Source organism: Amblyomma mixtum, chromosome 6 (assembly GCF_055824585.1).
Source record: "Amblyomma mixtum isolate Tamu chromosome 6, ASM5582458v1, whole genome shotgun sequence".
Taxonomy (NCBI): Eukaryota; Metazoa; Arthropoda; class Arachnida; order Ixodida; family Ixodidae; genus Amblyomma; species Amblyomma mixtum.
The window spans coordinates 159,839,369-159,852,618 of NC_143017.1; the positions used below are offsets into that span (position 1 = coordinate 159,839,369).

The window sequence follows — 13,250 nt, forward strand, 5'->3', positions numbered from 1 at the left end:
ACATCAGCATTGGCGGTGAAAACAAACCAAACGTCGTTTGACATTGTGGAGGGAAATATCCATGAAGACGAGGAAGACTCCAAAATAGGCTAGGACACTTTCGGAGGTTTTTCTCCGTAAGGACCGCCCGATACAAAGGGAAAGCCACATATCCGAATCCGAATGGCCGCGCGTTGAAGTGTGCTCCGTGCATGGTTTATTTTGATTGTTTTGATGCATGTTTTGATGTCTGCTTTGCAATCTGTTCTGATCTCCTAGTCGCGTTATCGAAACAGCATAATGCGGCCTCACAAACGATACCTCGACTCCACACCGAGCCGATCATGAAGTGTGTGGGGTACTCAAGATTTTTGACGTGAAGATTGATGCTGGGCATATCCTCATCATTTCTGATGAAAATGAAATGCAGCGGGGACAGTTGTTTAATAAGGTGCGCACTTTTTTCATGTCATTGACGAAATGGCCACATCTAGACTTCCAAGGCAATGCTGCTGTCTAGAGTCGAGATGATTTTTTACTGCCTGTATGCTGTCTTGCAGTAAATATGATCTTTGTTTGCATATATGCTATAAAATCAAACTTTCACTAATGATAAAGTCTGCTGTGTCAATTTTGAAATAAATCTTGGTGTACAGTTTTTCCTTTCAGATGTGAATTGTTGCTGTGCATAATTTCTGCCTGCTTTTTGATGCTCTCTTGCAAGATCTGAAAAAAGTGTCTTTAAACACAGGTGATCAATAACAGGATTGAGGTAATAGTCAGGACAAACCACGCTTTTAACTTAAATCAAAATGCAGTTATGCGGATTTGAGTTGGGGCCAGTTGGCCCCAACTGCAGGCTAGTTGGCCCCAACTGCCGGTCAGTTGGCCCCAACTGCTGGCGAGTTGGTCCCAACTCCAGGCCAATTGGTCCCAACTGCCGGCCAGTTGGCCCCAACTGCTGGCCAGTTGGTCCCAACTGCTGGTCAGTTGGTCCCAACTGCAGGCCAGTTGGCCCCAACTGCTGGTCAGTTGGTCCCAACTCCAGGCCAGTTGGCACCAACTGCAGGCCAGTCGGTCCCAACTGCTGGCCAGTTGGTCCCAGCTGGGACCAACTGATCCCAGCTGAAACCAGTTAGAACCAATTGAAACCAGCTAGATTTTTTTCATCTGGGAGATTAACAGCGCTGCATCAGCTGAAAGATTTGAAAGAAAGACGTTGATGCCTAGGGCCTGTGTTGCGCGCAGGCAGTTTATACGCGTATAGCTCCACCTGAAATGAGGTTATGTCGACGCTGACCCGCACCCTGAACCCAAAGCCAGGAGCACCTATGAGAATGCAGTTTTCAAAAATGACAGCGACACGGCGCGAAACGGCGTCTTCGAACCAAAATGGCGGAAAATTCTACCTGTGGGAGCCGAGTTGCCATGTGCTTGCAATGGTGAAGTGGTCTCTACAGTTGAGACCGAGGCACCAGTGCATCGTCAGGTTACGCCTGCGGCGGTCTCAACGCCAGGAGTGCGTCGTCAGGTGGCGTCCGCGTGGATCGGCTCTGAGAGCTGTTGGAAGATTAGCACTAGGTGCCCACGGCAAAACCACAAACGAGGCAGTACAAGGGGATATGGGCTGGGCATCGTTTGAGGCACGGGAAGCTAAGAGTAAAATACTATATGAAGAACGCCTGAGGAAATTGGACGATAACAGATGGGCAGCTAAGGTATTTAAATATTTATACAGAAAGAACGTTGACTCACAGTGGCGGAAAAGAACTAGAAAACTAACCAGTAAGTATGCCGGTCATGAGGACGGAGAAAGAAAGAGCATTAAACGACAGGTTAAAAACGCGGAAGTTAAAAATTGGATGAATTCAATGGAAAAGAAACATAGTGTAGAACTATATCGATTCTGGAAAAGGCAGATCAGGAAAGAATTTTTCTATGATAACTCAAGAGGCAGTGCCCTACTTTTTGAAGCTAGATCAGGGTGTCTTAGAACGCGCAGCTACAAAAAGAAATTTAACGAAGAAGATGACACATGTGCAGTGTGTGGTAGATCTGTGGAAACAATTGAACACCTCATAATCAAATGTGATGGTATCCATCCGGATGTCGATGCAGGCACAGTCACTCTTTCTGATGCCCTAGGGTTTAAAGATAACAATGGTCATGTAAATAAATCTGCAGTGGAAGTCAGCAAAAAGCGATTGGAGGATTGGTGGTTGAAAAGCAGAGATGTGGCATAAGGTTAGAATAGTAGGAAACCGTAGGCAAAGTTGATGGAGAATCTTAATGAGAATTGCCAACACAGTAAACAAAAAAAAATAATAAATAAAGAAAAGCTGAGCATGGTGGCAATTGCCACCACCCCGTTTCAAAGGGGGCGCTCCTATCCATCCATCCATCCATCCATCCATCTGGTGGCATTAGGTAGGGGCGGGTCTCTTTTGCTCAAGATAGTATGCTCAACTTCTCCGCTTCTGTCATGCCTCTCTTTCAGGACGGCGTTGTTCGTAAGGCTGCCTGCAATCTCCAATGGATTTCTCCTGCTTTCAATGGACAAGGCGGCAGACCGTGTTCAGGGCATCTTGGCATGCGTTTCAGGAATTGTCAGAAAGCAGAGCCTGAACGTAGCATTGCGATCACTGATTTTTTTTGGTGCGCGCGCAGCTTCCGATACATGTTCAGCGCTGCCTTTGTCATCCCCTGAGTCCTGACAACAAAAAACTGGCTAAGACGAAGTGAGAGGCGCGCATGGATGAGAACGAACACTGTAAACGCTGTCGTCAAAGGCGCAATGGTGACACGGGAAGTGTCAGGACGACAGCCTACGCTGCATTCTTTTCGCTTCCCTGGAAAATTGCAAAGAAGACAACAGAAGCAAAGAAATGTGATGACTAAAGTTGCGTTTATTTCAAAGTTGGGTAACTTTGTAAACCTTCATTTTGTACTCCACTTACACACTTTGTCAATGTAATGTACACCTTCTAAATGGGGCTCCATACAATTTTCAGCAACACAACCCTTTTTTTTTTTCATTTTGCAGCAAACAGTATAGCCTGGTTAAGCAGGCGGTCACAGCATTTGGAAAAGAGGCTAGTCGGGCAAATATTTAGTTTGATTTCGTGCAAATATCTGCTTAAGTTAGGTAGAGCATACAGAAAGTGGAATGACCCATGTTACAACACGGGAAGTAATGGGACACCAAGTACGGAAGAAGTAACGCCCAAAGGCATTGCAAGAGAAATGCAATATAGCAGCATAAAGTTGTTGGTATTAGTAATGAAGACTTGCATGCTTACAGCACGATTCGTCTATTTGTACAGCTATGTACAATCTAAAGTGCGAAAAGACATATACAAGCAGCAATAATGGGCAGCTCGTAGAGGAGACTGTCACAGTTGTAGACGGGGCATCGAAATAGGCTTTACAGCACTGGTAACTGCACGTGCCTAAAAAAAGGGGGGGAGGGGGTGCCAAACAACAAAGCACATGAAAATGATGTCGTCTGTAACACATCTAAAACCTAACACTTAGTTTTATTAATGGTACAAAAGTTTGGCATCGAGATATATGGAACTACACCTGTACAACTTTATTTACCACATCAAAAACTATCAGGAAGATCTTTGTTTAACATAGAGGCAAACGGATGTAATAAAATGTTATTGATGTAAAGGCAGGAGATAAATTCATCAGCACATAACTATTTCAGACTACACTTCCAAAAAAAGACAAACTTATCGTACCAAGAAATCGACGCCAATAACAACAGGCAGCAGAAGGCAAACCAGAAGTACACAATGACATGTAAGCACAAAAACTCATGAAAATGGCACAGTTAATGTGAGGCGAATGCAGCTAAAATGGCTTAAAAGTAGAAGAGCGATTAAAAAATAAAACTGCGCTCAATAGCGCGGCGACACAGAAGCTCACAGTGAACTGACTAGATTGCAAAAGTTCCTTTAAAATCCTAGCAAAACATCAACGCTTTATTTCCTATCAACTGGAAGAAAACACGGAGTTCCCTTGATACCATGTGGTGTTAACGCAAGTGCGAATCCACAGAGAGACAACAAATTTCGTGACCGACACTAACTGAACAAACACAGCTTCACAACAGGTCAGTGAAAGCGGCATGAATACACGAGCCACAAAACACGTAACGATGTTAGACACTGCTGTTACAATACATACGTGACATATGCGTTATAAACAGTGGGCCAAAAAGAATGCGAGTAATGAAAAAAAAGGTGGCAGCCTTACAATGGACGCAATAAATAACACTGCCTAAATAACCCTTCAGTGATTCATGCCAAACAATCTCTGGACAACTATTCAAGGTTAGGCTGCAAAAAAGCAAAACGGAAAAGGAAAACCATTCGGTTTCCACCGCTTCCAGCCGCCCACAAGGAGACCTAAGAATACAACTAAACATCGAAGAGCGACAGAACGACGTACGTTTCTTAAAAAATAGCAATGTATTAAAGCAACAAAATCATTCAGTAGGCTAAGAGGAGCTGCCAAAACAAGAGAAAATTTGATATTGCGGGCTGTGTCGAACTCGTCCACCAGCACAAGTCGCAGCAAAGCGCTGCTGCTGTCGTGACTGCTCATTGTTACACATACAAGCACACATGTGCATGATGAGGTATGAGAAACGTGTGATAAGCAATGCAACCGCATGACTTTTTCGGCCAGTTTAAGTTGCTCGAATGAAATACAGATGTGCGCAAGTCCTTTGCACACAACATCACGTCGCTCCACCGCCATTAGTCAGGTGGAAAAGGCACACCAGCTTTGAAAACAGAGCCAGTGGGAGATGCATTTCGCAGCTGTATCCAGGTTGTGCAAGCCAGCAGATTTGTGGTTTATGATTTATGGAATTTAACATCCCAAAGCGACTCAGGCTATGAGGGACACTGTAGCGAAGGGCTCCAGAAATTTCGACCACCTGGGGTTCTTAAACGTGCACTGACATTGCACAGTGCACTGGCCTCTGGAATTTCACCTCCCTAAGCAGACTTGTGAAATCGGAAAAAGCAATTCAGAGGGAGTGCCTCCCCCTTCTTTAGAGTTCATTTGCCTAGTCCAATTATGGCGTCTCTACTCCCTATCTGCGTCAACTAATGAGTCCAAAATGCCAGAGCTCACTGACCAAGCTTAAAGGGAATACAACAGGCATTACATAATGTGAGCCCAGATTGATGCATTATCTTTTAGGGATGTTAAATATGCATATGTCACCTAAAGCAGAGTTTTTCGATCAAATAAAATGGCGCAAATGGCAAGCGTCTGAGGTAAATCAGCACATGGTTTCCTGCACCACGACAGATGGCAATTTTGAGAACAGCAGGTTCACTGCCTACATCTTGTGAAACGTTTCTGAGGAATAACAACGCTTACTGTGCGCCAAACAATACGCTTTGTGTTTTGTAAAGGTCGTTTTAGAGCAGTAACACCATTTAGAGCATAGGATTAAAAATGGGCTAGTAGTAGGCTGCAGTATAATCATCACCCACAGCTGGCCCAATCAAAACGTGCGGTTTTGTGGCGTCGCGACCCTGCACATATTTCACTCCACGCTAGCATACAAATTCATTTAAAAAACGAGTTCGCAAAAAAAACAAAAAAACTTGGGGGTGGGGAGGACATTGCATGCCAAACAAATTCCAAAATAATTTCGAAGGGACCCAGTATTTGGCTGCCCTAAAAAAAAAAAAAAAACTCTGGCTGTAGTTGAATTTGTAGTCCCTCTAAGGGTGCGAATGATGACGCCTTTCTGTCGGTGTTGAATGCACGGTGCCCTTCCCAGACAGGAAATACTGCGCTTAACTCCGTCCCTATATTAAAGTTTGCCTGATCACAAATACTGGTAATGCGCATGTATGGCTGTTGTGCTGATAAGCTAGTTTCAGAATCAGCCTTAAGAATTGCAGCTCTTCAAGCCTGCACCAAACTAAACATGCCAAGTTTTGAACTCGCATTTCCCCCACTAATATCAAGTGAAGAAGCATAAAGCTTAAACGTCGCATGGGAGTGATGCAGCCGTGGATAGTGTCTCACCCATGTGGGAGCACAGGGCAAGACTCCAGATTCGATATCACAAGCCGGGCGCACATCACAATAAGGCCTGCCAATCGGCAGACCAAACCATCTTCGACACAGGACAACAAACCACACAGGACAGGTGAAAGTCAGGATAACGTTAGAACCACATTTTCTCGCATTGCACCTGACAGCTATTCACAGTGCAAGAGCAACTCACATGCAGCTCGCAGCCCCAAAGCCGGAATTTGTGCCCTCACCGTAATATCTCACGGATGCTACCTGTGCCCTAGATCCAGCTCTAGTAGTTTTACATGGGCGGTTTAGCTTTTGGAACGATGAGCTACATGCAGTCGTGACGTGCCTGCAGTGAGCTGGTGCGATGAATGGATGATATCGTGTCAGCGCCGAGTGCGCTCGATTCAAATGACAGCCACGTCAAAATGGACCGGCGTTTATCGCTTTCAGCCCACATTAAGGTCTGTGGTTTCGGTGTTCATGAACCAGTGATGCATTCTAATTCCTTTCTCATGATGGCTTCTTTCTTTCCTCTTTCTTTCTCTCCTTACCAATGTGGACGGTAGCGACAGCATTCCCTCGAGTACATAGCTACCTCAGCTAATGTGAATGTCAGCGTGCAAGACCCATCGACAGGCAATGTCTCCTCATCAGGCATCCAGTCAGCAGCTTAAAAAAACAATATGTACAGGACTTCAGTCGCGCTTTGTAAAACAAAGCCCTACAATTAATGAAGAAAAACAAACAGAGGAGCAGTGAGAGTGCCACACATTGTTTGTGGAATGGTCTCCCAGAGGTCCAGTGAATTCCTTTGTTCTCCCTACAAATGAATTCAGCCCATCCCAGGTCCAGGCATCCGCCAACAGTGACATGGCGATAGCAGTCAGCCGGTGCAGCTTTGGAGTGCTGCGGAAAGCTGAGTAATCTGACAGCGTAAGAGCAAAGGAAAGTTGGCACAGCTCTTACATGTCCAAAATAAAATAAACAACAGAAAAAGAAGCATTCGGATTACCCATTCAGCCCCTTGTGAACCGCCAGGAAAACGCACGCAAGCGGCGTCATTCAAAAAACCCTCCCTGCCAAAGCTGAACATTTTCCTAAAGCTGCCACATGATATAGCCATTTGGTATAAACAACATTCTCTGCATGCACACCATCACTTCGCGAGCTGGTGTGCACAGGATGCACGCGACCACCATGGCGCCTTCACACCGTACAGTACAGTACACGCTGCCCTGACGTCTCAGTGAACTTCCCGCAAAGACTTGCACGACGCCGCCTACTTGACCTGCAGCTCCTGTTCAGCGGCGCACCGCGGGGTGCCAGCCAACTTGACGGGAGCTGGGATCAGGGAGCGTGTGCCACCAGGTGTGGTGGGCGTCCTCGGCTTGTAGTTGAATGGCGACACGACGGCCGACGCTGGCGAGAAAGAGGAACCCTTGGAGTCGACAGCAGGTGACGAAGCCACGGCACCCAGCTGGCTCATCGGACTCTGGAGCACAGGGGACGGCAGCTGATGCTGTGCGGGCAACGTCGCTACGGGGCTGTTGAGCCTGAGGGCGAGAACCGTGGGTCTGCAGCTCTCCTTGCCAGAAGGCAGCAAGGAAGGAGAGACAACGGGACTCGAAGAGGCATCCGAAATCTTTCGGCTGGTGCCGAACACCCGCTTCGTTGTGGCGGCGAGGCCGGAAGCTGTCTTCGCAGGAGAGGACGATGACGCTGATGGCGGGGATGGCTCGGCCAGCTTTTTCCAAAAATTGCTAGGTCGTATGGCCTTCGTAGGCTGAGCTGGTGGTACTGAGGAGCGGGTGGTGTTCTGCTGCTGTTGTGCAGAACCCGATGTCTTAAAAGGTGCTTTTGAGGGCTCGACATCCTTAGTTACATCGACGCCAACATCGGTAAGCTTCTCGTAAGTAGAACTTCTGCAGATAACTGTTTGCTGCTGTTGCCGCTTATTGGTAGCGGAAGGACCGTGTGGTTCCCCTCGGCCTGTGATCTTGCAGCTGCAAAAGTGTGCACATGCTTTTAGCGAATTGCACGAAAAACCCTCTAATGACACCATATTGACTGGCATATATATATTTCATAGCGGACGTTGTAACCTATAAGGCAGCAAGAACCACCGAAGCCACCGACAGAACCAAATTTGCAGAACCAGGGGATACTGTCCAATATCTAATGGCCAGCCCAACACAGCGCAAAAGAAATCGACCTTCATGGCAGAGATTTGAAATTCTGCACTTTATCATAGCCAAAAATATACAGTAAATGTCATTGTCACGTAAAATGCAGTCACGAAAAATGCAAAGCTCAAATTAAATCACGAATGCCGGCATTAAACGTATAAGCTAATGCTGTGTCTGGTTAATTTTTCCACTGCATATGCAGTGAAGCTAGGGTACAGGAAAAAAAAGAAAACCAAAGAAGCAGCAATACGAAGATCAACAACAGCCCCTGGAGCTGAATGAAAGAGGTATGTGGTATGTGATCAGTTCAGTGCCACCTCAAGATACCTCTATCTGACGAAGGCATCTTTCTTTCAAAATATCAACCTAAGAGCAGTCCCATTATCAAAACGTCAGCACCACTTTGAAGTACCACCAGCCTCGTGCTGTTTAATATAAAATGTAAATCCGGCCAAAGTAATCATGCAAGCAGAGGAGATTCAGTAGCCACTGTCACACTTACCTCTCTGATTTAGCCGCTGTCCTGAAGCTAGGCTTCGCAGAACTCGCCGCGGTGACTGTGGCTGGCGGAGGGGAGCCCTTATGTTTCCACAGCGACGAGAGCTTGCTCTGCACGGTGTCCTTCTTGGGCGCGGCCGCCGTCCTGCCACGGGAATGCGCGGCGCTGCTCGCGCTCGACTGTGATGTCAGACTGGCGGTGCTCCCAGACTTCTGAACCTGGGCAGCTAGAAAGCCCCCGCTGCTGAGACTTCGCACATATGGCCCCTTTTTGTCGTCACCGCCAAGACTGTGGGAGCTCGGAGACTGCGGAATAGTTCGCCTCTTCTGTACCACACCGCCGCTGGAAGACGATCGACCATGTTCCACCGGGACACTCGGCGTGGATGCGCTCTTCGCAGGTCTCCTCGAGTGTTGGGGGCTGCTGTGAGTGCTCGATCTGTTACCACTTGTGGAACTGACATCTTGTGCTGTAGCTTTGCTTGCTTTAGAATCTGGGCCCGTAGTGGCTGCTGCTGTGGGGTCGGTGGGAGACTCCTTGGTGAAAGTGCCCTGCCTGACAAGTGGTGGAGGAGCTTGCAATGTTTCAGAGTGTGCAGCCGCCCTGGCATCAACTTGCTCTAGACTTTTCGGCCGTGCTGCAGGCTTGTGCGCAAGCGAACTTGCTGTAGTTATGGTGTTAGCTCTGGTCTGGACTCTCGGTGCTCTAAGACTCTGTCTCTCGCTCAGTGTCTTACCCGGTGAACTAGGTGCGGTACGCACAAACCGCTGCGGGGATGTACTTTTCGCTTGTCGCGAGCCTTCGGATGAAGACCTCTGGTTCTGTGAAGCTCTCAGGGCTGACGCCTTTGTGTGCTTGATAGGAGAGGGGTTCGGGGATGTGGACTGCTTTGGCGAACCAGTACGTTTGGCACCGACCTTTGAAGGCAGTGATTCCCGTCTGCGAACAACTGGTGGGGACGACCCGGCTCTCTCTTGCTCTTTCTTGTCTTGCAGTTGCCGTATTGTCTCCCTGTTTATTGGCTTCACAATTCGTGGCCCTCTTGCAGTTGGGGGTCTTGAGTTGGCTTCTGCCTTTTCCAGTGGCCCAGGGTGTACGGCTTCATCTATGTTTTCCTGCTCTGAATCATTTGATACCAGTGAGAAGGTCTCGTCGTCCAGTCTGTCATCAACTCGCCTTTGACAGAAGCCGTCATAGAATCTCTCTCTAGCTTGCTTCACGGGCATCCCTAGCAAGGACGGTCGGTCCACGTCCATACTGGGGCCAACCATTTGTTTAGATGGACTGCCGTGACTGCAGGAAGAACTGTGATGTACGGGTGAAGAAAAGTGATCATCAGACTCCAGTGGTTCTATATCTGCCGATGTGCTCGCCAAGTTCTCCGTGCTGTCTCCGAACTGCTCCTCTGTCCTCAGAGAGGAAACAGCCGGAGGCCGAAGTGTCTCGGTCGTAGAAGTCGGAGGTGCGTAGTCATCGTCATGCATCAGATCACCGTCAAATTCAACGTCAGACGCGAAGCCATCCGAGCCCATCTCCGTCATGTCTTCAAAAGTTACCTCGTTCATGTCCTGGTACACAGACGGAGGCTGTACATGCTCCAACATCTCCGACGTACCACTGCTGCTCTTCAAGCTTCCATTTACGAGGGAGTTGAGCTCGCGAGAGTACACCTGCGCCATGTTGGCTGCCGCATTCAGCCGCTCTGAGATGTCACTACCTCGCTTCGACGCTTTTCCACCACTGTGCTCGGGCACGGGTGGACTGGACTGACTAAAAGCATCATCGTCACTCGGTATGCTATTCAGACTCATGCAACTGCCACTCATGGAGAGATCATCCATCGTGGAAGGCGGGTTGACGTTATTTAGATCGTCCGACTGACCGCTTCTGCTGCGAATGCTAAGGTTCTCAATCGAACCCATTGCAGAAGGCGGACTGACGTAGTCTAGCAGCTCACAGTCGCTGTAAGGAGACTCCATCGATGCTCCCAACGCACGTCGCACCGTCTCCGGGACTCGACTGCGCTTCGGTGCCTTCCCACTCTTCCCATTTGAAGATATGTCTTCAGACAGACCGCTGCTCGTCATGCTCATGGAAAGCAGGTCCCCCATAACTGATGGCGGCTTTGCGCCTTCCAGATCGGACATTAGACTCGTCGTACTTTGCATCAACTCGTCTTCAGGGTCGGGTCTTACTGATCTGGCTTCAAGGGCTGCGTTCCCAGCATTCAACGTTATGGCTGGCACTTCCTCATCAAAAAGTCTAGCTGTCATTGAGGAAGTCCCGCACGCAGCAGGGTGAAGGTGCTGTGCCGGCACAGGAGCCTTTAGTGTTGACGAGCTCGTGCTGGACGACGACAAGTGGCATGAACCACTGGCTTCTGCAACACTCATCATCTCTGCATCATTGTCAGTGGATGTTGAAGGTTGGGTTTCGAACTTTTCCTGGGCTCTCTCGTCTTTCTTGCCCTTCTCTTCGGGAATATTTCTATCATTCTGACTGCTAAGAGAGCTCACCATTCCAAGGTTGCATTCAGTTTTTCTCGTCTTGTTCTGATAGCCAAAATGCCTCTGCCGAACACACGAAGATTCCCTGGATACTTGGTTGAATCTCTCAATTTTTTCTCTGATGGACATGGCAGGCTCTTGAGCTGGTGCACTTGTCGATGAGGAAGGGCCTGGTTCAGAGTGACATACACCATCAGATGCTGCCTGGGAGCTAACAGTTGTATGCTGTGATGCCTGGGACAGAACAGCCGAATTCATGTTGGCTCTGAAGCCTTTTGGTGCTGCAACAAGGCTAGGCATCCCTGAAACAAAACAATGCATTTGCTGTCACAGCTTGCACACAACTTCAAGATCACTGCAGCAAGAATAGTTCTCACTCATGAATTATTGTGCTCAGTATGACTTGCAACACGTCAGAAGTGAACCAAGTGAGGCTTCCGCTTTATAGTAAATCAATATGCACTCACAAACAGCACCCAACTTGCATAAACATGCACTTCATTCTTTATTTATACATTTATATTTATTTATTTATTTATTCAAAATACCTACAGTGCCTCCACTGGGGCATTGTTATAGGGGGGAAATATCACAAAAGCAACAGATGAAATACAGTAATTGAGGCAAATGATGCAATATATTGAAAAAACCTATGGACTATGGGAGGAAAGGCAAAAATGAAAAGAACGTTGCAGAAAGAAAAACATGCCCCCGACAGACGCGGAAAAAATGACATTCAAAGTACAGCACTGTTTTAGCAACATAAAACTAGAACACAATGCACCAGGATAAAAGCTATTGCTACACTGATATTATCAGTGATACAAACAGTCATTTTAACTTAATGCAATCATATGAACAGTGGTTTTGCAAAGCATTGTAAAAAGATGTGGGAGGGGAAGCAGCAATTTGTGCAGGCAGACTGTTCCAATCATGTAATGTTCGTGGGAAAAAGCTATATTTGAATGTGTTAATTTGGGAATTGTACTCGCGCACCTTTAGTGGGTGGTCGGTGCAGGCAGAAACGTAGCTTGGCTCATGTATGTATTTCTCTTTTGGAATACCAGCTTTTCCATTAAGAATATTATAAAAGAAAGAGAGTCTCAAATATTTTCTCCTTTTTTCAAGTAACGGCCACCCCAACTTGTCGCGCAAGCCAGAAGAGCTTTTGTCGAAATTAAAATCACCAGACACAGACTACTCTGACACGTCCAAGCGCATGGATTTCCGGAAACGTTGGGCTCGCAATGTTGCGAGAACTGAGCTCCTCCCACACCTTGTGTGTTGCAGCTCGTACTGAGCATGACAGTACCTCATTCTGCGTTTATCACAGGGTCCTGTGCATGCGCTCATTACCTAGCAGTCATATTGCCAGTAGCAAGTTTTTGCTTTGTATAACTCCTCTGGTGTTCAGCACTGAATCTTTTTACCTTAAGCACACTTACTTTCCAGTCATGCTCCAAATATATGCAACTCCACCATGCTCTGGAACCATGATAACACAATAAAGCAGCAGGCATTTCCCAATACCTCTTGCCTTCCATCCGTACATGAGTACTGGCTTTGTTCGCTTAAACTCACACACACCGATGTGACCTAGCCAATAGCTTTTGGTACAAATGGGTCACTTTATCACCTCTTTCAACCCATATTTTGTGTACCAATGGCTGCCTACATCCCTATTTAAATTGTGCCTTCAAATTTCGGCTCTCTACATTTTATGTAACATCCAGAATGAACACCATGGAGCCATCTACCCAGCAACTCACCAAAATGCTTAAAAGGGGGCTAGATATATGGTAATCAGGATGGCCAGGAAAAGCTGCTTGCATTTTGTGCTGCTGCATTTGCTTTTGCATACTGGCCTGCTCTGCTAATGAGTAATATGTACCATCACCACACTCAGCTAGCTTCCATGCCGTTTCACAAGCCTGAGCCACCACACGTTGTTGTTATGCTTCATTAATGGCACTGCTGTTAGCGCGACTCAACTACCACACTGACACTCCAGAACTG

General features: G+C 47.2%; 1 protein-coding gene across 4 annotated transcripts in view; it reads right to left on the reverse strand.

Annotated features, from left to right (window-relative positions):
• Nucleotides 1-2,865: 2,865 nt before the first annotated feature.
• Nucleotides 2,866-13,250, reverse strand: part of LOC149340978 (uncharacterized) — a 135,996-nt gene continuing 125,611 nt past the window's right edge. For all 4 annotated transcript variants that reach the window (XM_089549921.1, XM_089549922.1, XM_089549924.1 and 1 more), the window contains 2 exons: nucleotides 8,731-11,536; nucleotides 2,866-8,045 (listed from right to left, as the gene is read on the reverse strand). In XM_089549921.1, the coding sequence (XP_089406047.1) occupies nucleotides 7,322-8,045; nucleotides 8,731-11,536 (3,530 nt within the window). In that variant the 3' untranslated portion in view covers nucleotides 2,866-7,321. The remainder of the gene's footprint in view (nucleotides 8,046-8,730; nucleotides 11,537-13,250) is intronic.